The 12,650-nt window shown below is 33.8% G+C and overlaps 1 protein-coding gene across 1 annotated transcript in view; it reads left to right on the top strand.

Annotated features, from left to right (window-relative positions):
* FRAS1 (Fraser extracellular matrix complex subunit 1) overlaps positions 1-12,650 on the top strand; it is a 360,951-nt gene that overhangs the window by 289,395 nt on the left and 58,906 nt on the right. Inside the window, exons 51-53 of the mRNA XM_051966720.1 lie at positions 572-731; positions 2,543-2,711; positions 10,547-10,793. Of these exons, the coding sequence (XP_051822680.1) occupies positions 572-731; positions 2,543-2,711; positions 10,547-10,793 (576 nt within the window). The remainder of the gene's footprint in view (positions 1-571; positions 732-2,542; positions 2,712-10,546; positions 10,794-12,650) is intronic.

Genomic DNA, 12,650 nt, shown 5'->3' with positions numbered 1-12,650 from the left:
CACTAAATATATTCAGTCAAACAACCATGCTATATGTTAAGTGCTGAGAATATTAAGATGAAAACATGACATGGTTCTTGCTCTCAAGAACTTACATTTGAAGTGGATATAGTATTTACATGGTCAAAGGTACAAAAGAGAGGTACAAATAAAATGTACTAGGAAAATTTGAGAAATTGGAGAATCTTTTCCATTTGGAGAGGGTAAAGTGGAGTGGTTGGTGGAAGAAGATAGTATGGGGAATTCAGGGAACCAAAAAGTATCATCTTCTTGGTTTTTGGAGGAGGGATGAAGATGGGAATGGAGGCTGGTTAAGTTGGAGCTGCTTTTATAGAGCTAATAACTTCTGTTATATGCTTTTTCTTCTTCTTTCCAGGTTCTGTGATTCCCCATTACTATTAGCTGAGATCCCTCTTGCCTAAGCTATTATTATTTTGATTTTAAAATTCTATAAAATACTTTCTTTTTAAGAACCACTGATCTTTTGTACAACAATACTCTTTGCAAGTCATTCAAGGAAATAGAGTTGAACAATGATTGAACTGACTCATGGATGGTCTTTTCCCCACAGAGGATGTGAATTTGGGTTTGATACGTTATGTGTTACATGAGGAGAAGATGCACGAGACAATGGACAGCTTTCAGTTCCTAGTTAAAGATAGCAAACCCAATGTGGTCAGTGACAATGTCTTCCATATCCAGTGGTCCCTGATAAGCTTTAAACATACCAGGTACAATTATTGTTTTGTTTCCCCAAATGCAGGAATCTCAGGGAGTCTTGGAAATTAACCTTAAGTCAAACAATTAATCAGTATATATTAAGAGCCTATTCTGTTCCATGTACTCTGCTAAGTCTTCTGAGGGCCATTCCATTTATGAGACATTCGTGGGATTTTTATTCATATGTATATAGGTTTTGGTGGCTCATGGATAGAGTGCTAGGCCTGAGTATCATTTTCCTGAGTTTAAATCTGGCCTAAGGTACTTACTAGCAGTGGGCAAGTCACTTAATCCTCTTTGTCTCAGTTTCTCATCTGTAAAATGAACTGAAGAAGGAAATGGCAAACTATTCCAGTTATCTCTGCCAAAAAAAAAAAAAACCAAATAAGAGTCACAAAGAGTCATATCTGACTGAAATGAATGCACATATGCACATGAACATACAGGTTTTGGTTAGAATTAATCTTTTAAAGCTGGTTTTAAAAAAATCCCATAACCTAAACATAAAAATTAGCCTATGGGGTTAAGAGCCCAACATATTTGTGTCCTTTCCATTCCTCTGTCTTTGGTGCTGAGTTTTTCAAGAGGATTTGTGAAACTGGGGTGAATTTTGAGGTTGCGGATATGTCTTTTCCCTTATTATGACAACAGGAGAAAGTAGAGGTATGCTGGTTAATGTGTAGCAGATATAATCCAAATCTTTCAGAGTGAATACGTGTTTCTCCAAAATAATGTTCCCTGTCCTGCATTAAATAAAATTGGTCATTTGGAGAAATAACAACAATTGGAGCATTTTGCATGGCTAAACAAATGGTAGGAGTTGTAATAATCATCCTAAGGAGGTGAATGAATCCCCCCAGAATTTGATTTCTAGGTCACTGTCCATCAGGTGAATCCTGTAGCAATATTCAGAATCTCCTGAGATCAGGAGAAGCTGGTCATCCTCAGGGATAGATATGAAAGAAGCAGGTGGAAAATATTTGATCCATGTATTTGTCTTTGCTGCAGACCTCTAATGTAAAAAAATGAAGATACAGCACCTATTTCATTTTAACTTTTATCTTTTTAAATAATGTAACTAATAATTAAGTACTATAAGTAACAAGTCTGTTATAAAAAGTTTAAAAGTTACTACTTGAAACTTTGTTATAAATCTCCAGCTATCTAAATATTTGGGCTGTTAAAGAACTCCACTTTACTTTTCCCCAAGTCTAGGACCTTTCCACAGCTTATTCCTGGCCTGCTCCATGCTGTTCCATATATGAATCAGAGAAAACATATTTTATTTGTCTTCTTAATACTTCTCACTGTTTTCTGTGCTCTCCATATGACACATTTTTTGCTAGGGTCAGATAATCTTCAGTGTGCCAAATGGCAGACTGACAAGCACACATGTGCTAACTTTCTGGTAATCTCCTTTAAGCATAGTGGTTTATAAAATCTATGTACTGTTGTTGTTCAGTAACATCAATCACATCTGACTCCTTTCAACCCCACTTGGGTTTTTCTTGACAAAAATGCTCGATTAATTTGCTATTTCTTTCTCCAGTTCATTTTTTCTGGTGAGGAAACTGAGGTAACCAGTTAAATGACTTACCCAGAGTCACATAGCAAGTTAAGTGTCTGAGGCCAGATTTGAACTCAGGAAGTTGAAACTTTCTGACTCCAGAACCAGCATTTTATCTGCTGGGCCACCTAGCTGTTTTTATCAATATCTTCACAGGTCCAATTTAAAAAATTCAGAATGTGCATTATTCTTAAACAAATTTGTGTAATGACAACGTGTAATGAAATTTGTGGCCATTTTTTCTTGTATTTTAAGTTACAATGTCAGTGAGAAGGCTGGCTCTGTCAGTGTCACCGTGAAGAGAACTGGGAACCTCAATCAATATGCTATTGTCCTGTGTCGCACTGAACAGGGGACAGCCATCTCTAGTTCCAACCCAGGCTCAAAACATGGGCATCAAGATTATGTGGAGTATGCTGGACAGGTGAGTGTATAAGTATGGCAAGAATCTCATTCTTGATCTTGAGCTGCAAGAATGGTCCTCGCCACCATTGGTACCTTTCTCCATTTTTTTTCTGATACTCCTGCTCTCTCTCCTGGTGTCTTCCATTTTTCCCTGTCCTCCTTCTTCACTCTCAGGTAACCATTTACTAGATTGTTAGTTTATCATTGATGTCATAAGGCATTTTTTCTTTTATTTTTAACATTTGTTTTTAAAACGTTTGAGTTCCAGATTCTCTCCCTTATCTCACTCCCAGCCCCCATTAAAAAATCACATATACAATTATGCAAAACATTTCCATAAAAGTCATGTTGTGAAAGAAAACCTCTCTCACCTGATTTTAAAAAAATCAAGAAAAAATAAACTTAAAAAAGAGAGTGAGAGTATGCTTCAATCTGTATTCAAACAATATCAGTTTCTTGTCTGGATATGGATAGAATTTTTCATCATAAATTCTTCAGAGTAATCATGGATCATTGCACTGCTGAGAATAGCAAAGTCATTTACAGCTGGTCATCCCCCAAATTGCTGTTACTTTATTTACAGTACATTTCACTTTGCTTTTGAGTTCATGGAAGATTTTCCAGGTTGTTGTTGTTGTTGTTGTTGTTTTTTTTCTGAGAGCATCTTGCTCATCATTTCCCATAGAACAATAATATTCTGTGTCATAATGTGTTAACAGCCTTCCTGAGGAATTTTGAATGTTTTTGAAGACTGAAAAGTCTCTATGGTATCTTTTTCTTATTCCTTATTTTTATTCTCAGATAACCATTTAATTGCTGCTTTGTTAAATTATGGTTATAATATGTTATCAGCTTAACTAAGGAAATTTTAATTTTCTCAAGACTGAAAAGTCTTTGAGTCTTAAAGACTCAAAGTAATAAATAATGATAGACTTTTGTGGAGCATGACCATCAAGGGGGCCTTCCTAATGGCCCTGAAATCTTACTACATAGGTTGCCACTTAAACCAGCGATATCTCACTCTTGCCCTGTGTTCAAATTGTATGAAAAGAGTCACTCTTTCTGTTGAGTATAATGAGTTATTCTAATCAATACACATCTTTTCTAAAATTGTATGAAAAGAGTCACTCTTTCTGTTGAGTATAATGAGTTATTCTAATCAATACACATCTTTCCAAAACCTGGGCTCATGTTTCATTGAAGTATTTTTTAATGCCATTGACTTTCTTTTATGCATGATTCTTAAATGAAGAGAAGATAGGTTAAGCTAAATATACATACTCCCTAAAGATTCATAGTCAAATCTTTTTTGACCCCAAAATGGGTCACAACTTTTAAAGAGAAAGGCAAAAAAAACCAATTAGATATAGACCTCACATTTAGACAACAGATTTTTGTTTTCTTTGAAAGAGGAAATGTTTTGGAAGAAAAACAACTTGATGTGAATTGTTATAATTTGAGGGTTTTTTAATCAAAATAATTTGTCTTATAGATTTTAAATGACCCTAAAGGTCTTTGACTATAACCACATAAACCAAATATGTTTCATTTATATCAAAGTCAAGCAAAATCCATTTCCCTATTTCTCTCCATTTTTATTCTTAAAGATCCTCATCTTCATATGTAGATTTTAGTTTTCTACTCAAAGTAAAACTGGAATAAAGCCATGAAATTTTGTCATTTTATTTTACAAATAAATACATTGTTGTTCAGCCATGATATCTGACTCTTTGGGGCCCCATTTAGGGTTTTCTTGGCAAAGGCACTGAGGTACTTTGCCATTTTCTTCTCTGGCTCATTTTATAGATGAAGAACTTTACTTCTTAGTTCAAACTGTTAAGGTGACTTGCCAAGGTCACACAGCTAGTAAGTGGCTGAGACCAGATTTGAACTCAGAAAGATGAGCCTTCCTAACTCCATTAGAGTATATTGCCTAGCAGTGGAATCTTTAAATCAAGAAGAGGCATTTTAAAAATCACTTTTTTTGTATAATTACAAATCGATTCCCAGAATGTGTGAACCAGTTCAGAACTCTAGCAATAATGCTTCAATATGTCTTGTTGGTGTTGAGTAATTTCAGGCATGTTTGACTCTTTGTAACCCCAGTTTTCTTGGCAAAGATATTAGAATAGTTTTCTAGTTTCTTATGCAGCTCATTTTAGAGATGAGGAAACAAAGGCACAAACACGATTAAGTGATTGTCCCAGTAAGTGTCTGAGGCCACTTTTGAATTCAGGAAAATGAGTGTTCCTTTCTCCAGGTCTTGGCACCCAAATCCATTGTACTATCTAGCTGATATTTTTAGTTTGCCTGTCTTTCCACAATTCCTCCAATATAAACTATTCCTATCTTTTGCAATCTCTGTCTGTCAAACTTCAAGGTTGTTTTCATTTTTGCATTTCTATTATTAATGATGTGGAACATTCTTTCTTATGATTGTTAATAATAGGAATGCAGTATAATAACATGCTTTAAGAATCGTGATCTAAGAAATGAGGAAATAGATGATTTCAGAGAGATTTGGAATGATTTGTATGATCTGATAACAGGATGAAATGAGCATAACAAGAAAAAAATCCTATCATAATACTTCAGTATTAAAAAGTGAATAATTTTGATAGCATTATCCACCTGCTGATAGAGAGGTAAATTATTCAGATGCAGGATGAGAAATAGTATACTTTTTGAACATGTCCAATAAAGAAATTCATTCTGCTTGCTTATAAGAAATGCTATGAGGAATTTCTTTCCTAGTGGGGTACATGGTGGGAAGAAAAGAAAAAGAAATTTCTATTAATATTTGCAATTCTTCTTTTGAGATATGTTTTTTCATATTCTTTGAACACTTACTCACTGGGTAATGGATTTAGGTCTCCTATATTTCCATTCATCGAGTATATATCTTAACTATCAGACTGTCCTAATATATTTCAGGCATAGGCCTTTCCAATTGATCATTCCCCTTCTTCTCATAAGCACATTATTTTTTTTTAATTTAAAATGTTTTATTTTCAGTTCCAAATTCTCTTTTTCCCTGGACCTCCTCCCAATATAATATCCATTACACATAAGAAGTCATATGAAAAACATTTCCACATAACTCATGTTGCAAAAAAAAGAAAAAAAATACATTAATTTTGTTCAAAAGCTTTTCATTTTATATAATCAAAATTGTCTATATTATTTTTTGAAATTTCCTCTGTCCCTTATTTGGTTAAATATTTACCCCCTACCATTGTATTTGCATAGCATATGATTGCTACTCTTCTAACTTTATGATCTTTTTAATCTTTATTATTCAGCTCATATGTCCATTGTGCCAGAAAATATTTGTGTAATGTTAATTTTATCCAAATTTCTTTTTAGTTTTCCTAGAGAAGTTCCTAGAAGTTCTTTAATAGGTAATTTTTTTCAAGTTTATCAAACTTATTACTAAGTTCCATTATCTATAATTCTTCCTTGTTCACTTTGTTCCACTGATCAACTTCTCTATTTTTTTTAAAACAACTGCCAATGGGAAAAAAAAAACCCGACTGCCAATGTTTTTCATAAATTCACTGCTTCATGATTTAGTTTTAGGTCTAGAAGTTTCCTTCCCTCTTCCTTCTTATCTTTTAAATTATTTTCCCGATGTTCTTTTTTTTTTTCTAAATGAATTTTGTTATTATTTTGTCTCGCTTTGTAAAATTCATTGTACTATCAATTAAATCCATTAATTTGATCATTAGAATTGTTAAATATAATCACTGTATATCTTGATTTAATTGTTAATGTTAAATCCATTGTACTATTAAATCTGTAAATTAATTTTGGTAACTGTCATTTTTATTATTCTTCTGTGGTCAGTCAATGAACACTAAATATTCCTGCTAGTATTTGAACTTTTTAAGAAGCATTTTGTAAATGTGCCCATACAAAAATTACATATGCTTTGGTAGGTTGAATGACTACTAAATATTTCATATATTTTTGTATTTATTTTGAATAGGATTTTCCTTTCTATTATTGATCCCCTGTTTTTGTCATTGCTATATAGAAATGCTATTTAATTTTCTGGATTATTTTGCAGTTTTATAACATTATTGAAGCTACAGTCTCAATTAACTTTTTTTTGCTGATTCCTTAGGATTTTCTAACTAAAACATTATATCATAACCAAATAGAGATAGTTTTGCCTCTCTTCAAACAATAAACCTTTATCTAGTAGTCACTAGGTGTTAGGTCAGGTACGGTTCATAGATTACCAAAAAGGGCAACAATAGACCTTTTTTTCTCCAGGGATTATTGAATTGGGGAGATGTCATATAAATAATTAGGTACATACCAAGATATAATGAAAGGTAACTTTAGGGAGGAAGTCATTAGCAGCCTCAAAAGTCTTCTCTAGAAGGTACAATTTGAGATGTTGGGAATTCCAAAAAGGAAAGGAGGCAGAATATTTCAGGCATGGGATTCTAAGCATATACAAGTGCCAATAAAGAAGATAGGCCATTATATAGAAAGCATAGCAAGTAGACCAGTATGGAATTATAGATTATATGAAAGGGAGTAAAGTGTAAGGAGACTAAGGTGATAGGAAGAGACCAGATTGTGAAGAAATTTGCATGCCAGTCAAAGGACTTTATATTAAAGGGAGTAAAGTGTAAGGAGACTAAGGTGATAGGAAGAGATCAGAGTGTGAAGAAATCTGCATGCCAGTCAAAGGACTTTATATCTGCTCTTCACAGTTAATAGAGAGCCAACGATGACATGGATAGTCCAAAGAGATTTAAGTAAATCTCTTTGTCAGTTGTGAAAAGCAAAAGGGCCCAGCCTCCTTCAAGCAACCATGAAACCCCCAAAGAGCCATATTAAAATATAATTGAGAAATATTTAACAAAATAAATAAAATAAACAAAATAAATAACAAAACAAAATAAAATAAATAGGCAATGAAATATAGATAATGTTAATTTGTGATTTTTTAAGTCAATATGCAGGCCATAGGTATCAGGGTTTTTTGAGTTCAACATCACTAGTGCTGAGAATAAGTTTGGAGTGGGGATCAGAGAAATCAATTAAAAGTCTATTGAGAGGTGATGAAAGCATGAAATAGGATGATGCCTCAGTGAATACAGAGAGGGATTGTATATTAATAATATGAAGTTAGAAAGACCAAGATTTAACAACTGACATTTTTTGCTTTTATCTTGACTGCTTTTGCTAGCACTTCTAGAATTGTCTCAAAGAATATGAGGGAACTTCCTTGCTTTATTTCTTTATTTATTGGGAAAGCTTCCAGTGTTTTTTTAAAATGTATATAATGGTAGCTTTTGGTTTCAGATAGATACTTTTAAATTATTATAAATATACATATACATAAACACACAAACATATATATACATATACATACCTACACAGCATTTATATATATATATATATATATATATATATATATATAAATTATATGTGTGTGTGTATGTGTGTGTGTGTGTGTGTGTGTGTGTGTGTATATATATATATATATATATACACACACACACACACACACACACACACACACATACACACACACATATATACATAAGGAGTGAGAGAGACAGAGAGAGAGCTCAAGTAAGTGCATGTGAGGGAGGGAGAGGGCAGAAGGGAGTAAGGAAGAGAGAGGGAGAGATGGAAGAAAGGAGGGAGGGAGAGGGAGAGAAATTTAGCGCAAATAAATGTTGGGTTCTTTGATTTTTCTTTTCTTTATATTTGAAGTTCTTTCTCTTGGCCACTTGGCAGAATTTTTTGATCATTAGAATTGTTAAATATAATCACTGTATATTTTGAATAATGTACAAAAGTTCCTTCCCCTTGCCCAGAAATGATTTGTGGATTCTTTCTATTGTTATATTTTTCTGTATTCAGAAATTCTAGATATACATTATGATTTTCAGATTGTTTAATTTCTCATGTTCTTTTGAGAGATATATGCTCCTTATATTGTTGTTGAATATTCTATATTCAAGATTAGTGATTTTTGACTTTTATAGGGTATATAGTTTTTGTTTTTAAACATTGCTGTCTTTTGTTTCTCTTTTGCAAGATTTCTCTTTACTTCAGTGTTTTTGTATTCCAGATTTTTTCATCCTATCTTCTACTTCTTTGGAAGACTTAGTTTGTTCCTATTTTACTAATTATTTATATTTTGAGAGCAGTCAATTCCAACTTTTGCTTCTTCCTAATTTTTTATCTTATGAATTTTTCTCTTATGTCCTTTATAATAATACCTTGAAATATCTTCTTTTTGTTTCATATTTTCTTATATAAATCCACAGAATTCTCAGTTTTATTTGGCATTAGTTCAGTTTTCTTTGTCTTAGAATATTTTTAAAGAGGGCTTTGTAATTTCTTTAAGGATTGGGTGTTCATCTTTTTTTCTAGTTGTATGATCTTTTCTATTAATTTATCTTGTTCTCTGGGTTTTTACTGTTACTTTTTCTTTAAATCTTTGTATTTCAACTTTTTTCTTCACATTCACTTATCACTCATTATTTATCTTCTCCCCATATTGCTAGTGGGTACAATCCTCTTGCAGTAGTCTAAAGTATTTCCTTACTTTCCTTTCATTTTGTGGGATGTCTAGATAACCAAACCTATAAGGACTGGATCCAGAGGAGTTTCAGTCATCTTCCTTAAGCAGCCATTCACTGTGAACCACCCCAATCTAATTTTTCCCTTGATTATCAGTCAGTTGGCATTTGCCATTTTTTGTAGAATTGAAAAAGGTACCCGGGAAAGAATTTCTGTAGCATTGGCAGGTTTTTTTACTTTGGTGTGCCCAAAGCAGAAAATATCATGATCCTTCTCCCTTATAGAATTTTTCTTAGTCAGAATCATTGTTGGTTGCTTATTACCAGTGGGGTGGAACAAGGTGAGGAGGGCTCAGAGAGAGTTTTAGGCCTTGTGGGATGCCTTGTGTTGTCTTTGGCATCTTTCCTAGGAACATAGTTGCTGATCAAAGACTGACATTCTTCATGTTGGCATTATTTGGTATTAATTGACAATTATCTATCTCTCTTTTTTTTAGGAATTTTTGAGAATTTGGGAGTGGGAGACTGTGGAAAATGTCTCATTTATTTTCTTGTTAGTTACATGATAATTAGCTCCTCCCATATGTTCACTGTAGGAAATAACCAAGTTTGTTCCAATTGTATTCCAGCTATTTTAGATTCAGCTTATTTTAATAGTGAAAAATTAGCTAAATATTCAACCCATTTTATGCAAATTCATTTTTGTAAGCTCATGCTCCATTCTCCTTTTCTTTTCAATGCTAAAGTTAGACAAGTCTGATATTGAGTTTGGGGAAGAAAAAAGAAACCTCCTTTGAATCTGGTGTTTATATAAGTAGAACTAGTTATTTTAGAGCAAGAGGGAAACTTTCTAGACCAAAAAATGCCCAAGGTGCTCATCAAAGAGCAAGATGGTAGTTAATTTTATGTATTTTCATAACTTGAGGATTGGAAAATAAATTTTTATATTTTTATAACTTCAGGATTAGAAAATATCTTCCGACTTTTTCATAATTTGAAAATTCTCATATATTACATAACAAAGAATAGAAGGTCCTTTTAAAGCAGCTCCCATTTTTCAGATGAAGCAACTGAGGTATGGAAATAGAAACTCTTTTATCAATACCAGGTAAGTTGATATGAGAGGTTGAGTTAGAATTCACTTCCTTTCTGGATTTGGTGCCTTATCTCATAGGACTCTTTTTCAGGTATACATCAACCTGGAGAGCCTGGAGGGAGTTAGAAACAGGAGATGCTTGTTACTAGGGACCAGCTGTCATAGGCTTCTGATGTGGACCTTTTATTATTCTCTTAATGACAGGTACAATTTGATGAGCGAGAAGATACAAAATCCTGCACCATTGTAATTAATGATGATGATATATTTGAAAACATTGAATTCTTCACTGTGGAGCTCAGCATGCCAGCTTATGCCTTGTTGGGAGAGTTCACCCAGGCCAAGGTCATTATCAATGATACCGAAGACGAACCTACATTACAGTTTGATAAGAAGATCTATCGGGTCAATGAGAGTGCTGGATTTCTGTTTGCACCTATTGAAAGAAAAGGTCAGTTCATGAGCATTCTTGCTATTATGTGGGAGCTTAAAGCTTATGAGTAGAGTAATAGAATTTCAGATTTATTCCTAATTCTGTGGGTGGCCTTGGTCAAATCCATCTTATTAAGCCAGATTCTCTCCTATGCCAAAGGTGTTTCTGAGAAGTTAATCTGGAACTTAGCAAAGCATATTCACTTTAGTGAAGCTATTCCCAGGTAGTCCCTTAGTGGACTCAAGGAGGACTCATATTATCTAATAGGAATGAGTCAGTGTTGCTTCCTTCAGTGTCTACTAATGAGGAGTAATGTCATTAAAGAGAAGAGCAGAGTTTTCAGTGTCCCAGTTTCTCAATCTTTAAAATAGCACAGAAAATATTTATCACCTGCCTATCTCAGTAGCATAATGATGTTCCATTCTAGCCTTTCAGAGTCTTAAATAAAAGAGCCTGGATGATCATAATAGAAAATAAAAGCGTTGAGCTCCAAAGATGCCATTCTTTCCTCAGTTATTTCCCCTCAACAGAATAAGCAATATGCAGAAGGCTTCCATTAATTCAGCCTAATAGACAAGCTACACTGGATGAGTAGCTACAAAACATACATACAAGCTTTTCTCCCCTTTTCCCCCACCATGATAAATAGGAAAATCAATAGAATCTACTCTTTATCAGCAACCTGACTCAAAAGATTGTTTCTGCCTTGTTCTGAGAAAGGAAGTAACTATTTATCAGGCTGACCTGACCCTCTGGTGCGCCGAGGTAAAGAATGCTTCCAAGATAACTCTGTGAGACAGCTTGGTGAAAAGAAAAATAGAATTGAGGATAGTGTCAACCTTGTGTCCAAGACTGTGGTTCATCACTTTGGGATTTTGGTTGCGAATATAAAGATTACAGCGCTTCTCAAAGATTGATCTTAGAAGGTTGCTTATGAGCAAATGTCAGAAAATTATGCTCCCTGACTTGTCACTGCCTAATTTTGTATGACTTTCGAACTAAGAATGTCTATTTTCCATTAAAAAATTATATTTTAAAATAAATATAAATTTATACTTTCTGAGGCTTACATAAACTGATTATAGCCAGATTTGGCCCTGGAGCTATAGTTTGCCGACCCTTGACCCTGGGGTCAGAAGGATATAGTGATTTACCCAAAGTCACAGAGCTCATAAATGTTAAAGGCAGGATTCTAACACTGGTCGACTTGATTTGAGGTCTAGCATTCTCTCCACAGTACCATGCTGCCTGCCCTTCTGTAGTGAACCATTCAAGATAAAAATCAAAACAAAAATTATGGGGATTTATGATTTTACGATGTTATAAAATAAAGACTTTTAGGAATTAAATCCCCTTAAAAGTCATGGGGATGCCAAGAGAATGAGTATTTTTCTTTAAATGGTTGTTAAGTTCTTTATTAAATCTACTGACTAGAAATTAATGTAGCAAATATTGTATGCTCCATAAAACCACAGCGTTGCCATTTGGTGAACAAGTCGGGTTCATTGATTTCTTTGGGCGGCAACCCAGACTTGATCATGGGCTGATAAAAGAGAAACAGTAGAGAAGATAAGTAAAATTGTTTCTACAAACATGCATTTTTTTTGCAAGCTCATTCCTTTATGGGAGTTTAACTGCAGAAGTAGATTCATAAAACCTGTGAACTGAGAACTACCTTCAGGAGACAACTACTTTGCCTCTTTTAAAGCAATGAATATGTCCCTTATCTCTCCAAGCACTGTGTTTGTTGATGGAAGGTAGGGGGTTTAGGTAATGAGTCTTGTGAATTAACAGAGCACTCAATGGGAAATCCATCTCTGGCAGTTGGGTAAAATAGTTGAATCCTCAGGTGGTTTAAGGTCATTTGACCTTAAA

This window comes from Antechinus flavipes, chromosome 6 (assembly GCF_016432865.1).
Source record: "Antechinus flavipes isolate AdamAnt ecotype Samford, QLD, Australia chromosome 6, AdamAnt_v2, whole genome shotgun sequence".
Lineage (NCBI taxonomy): Eukaryota > Metazoa > Chordata > Mammalia > Dasyuromorphia > Dasyuridae > Antechinus > Antechinus flavipes.
Note: the sequence above shows the minus strand (reverse complement) of the source record. Positions and strands in the feature narration are given on the sequence as shown.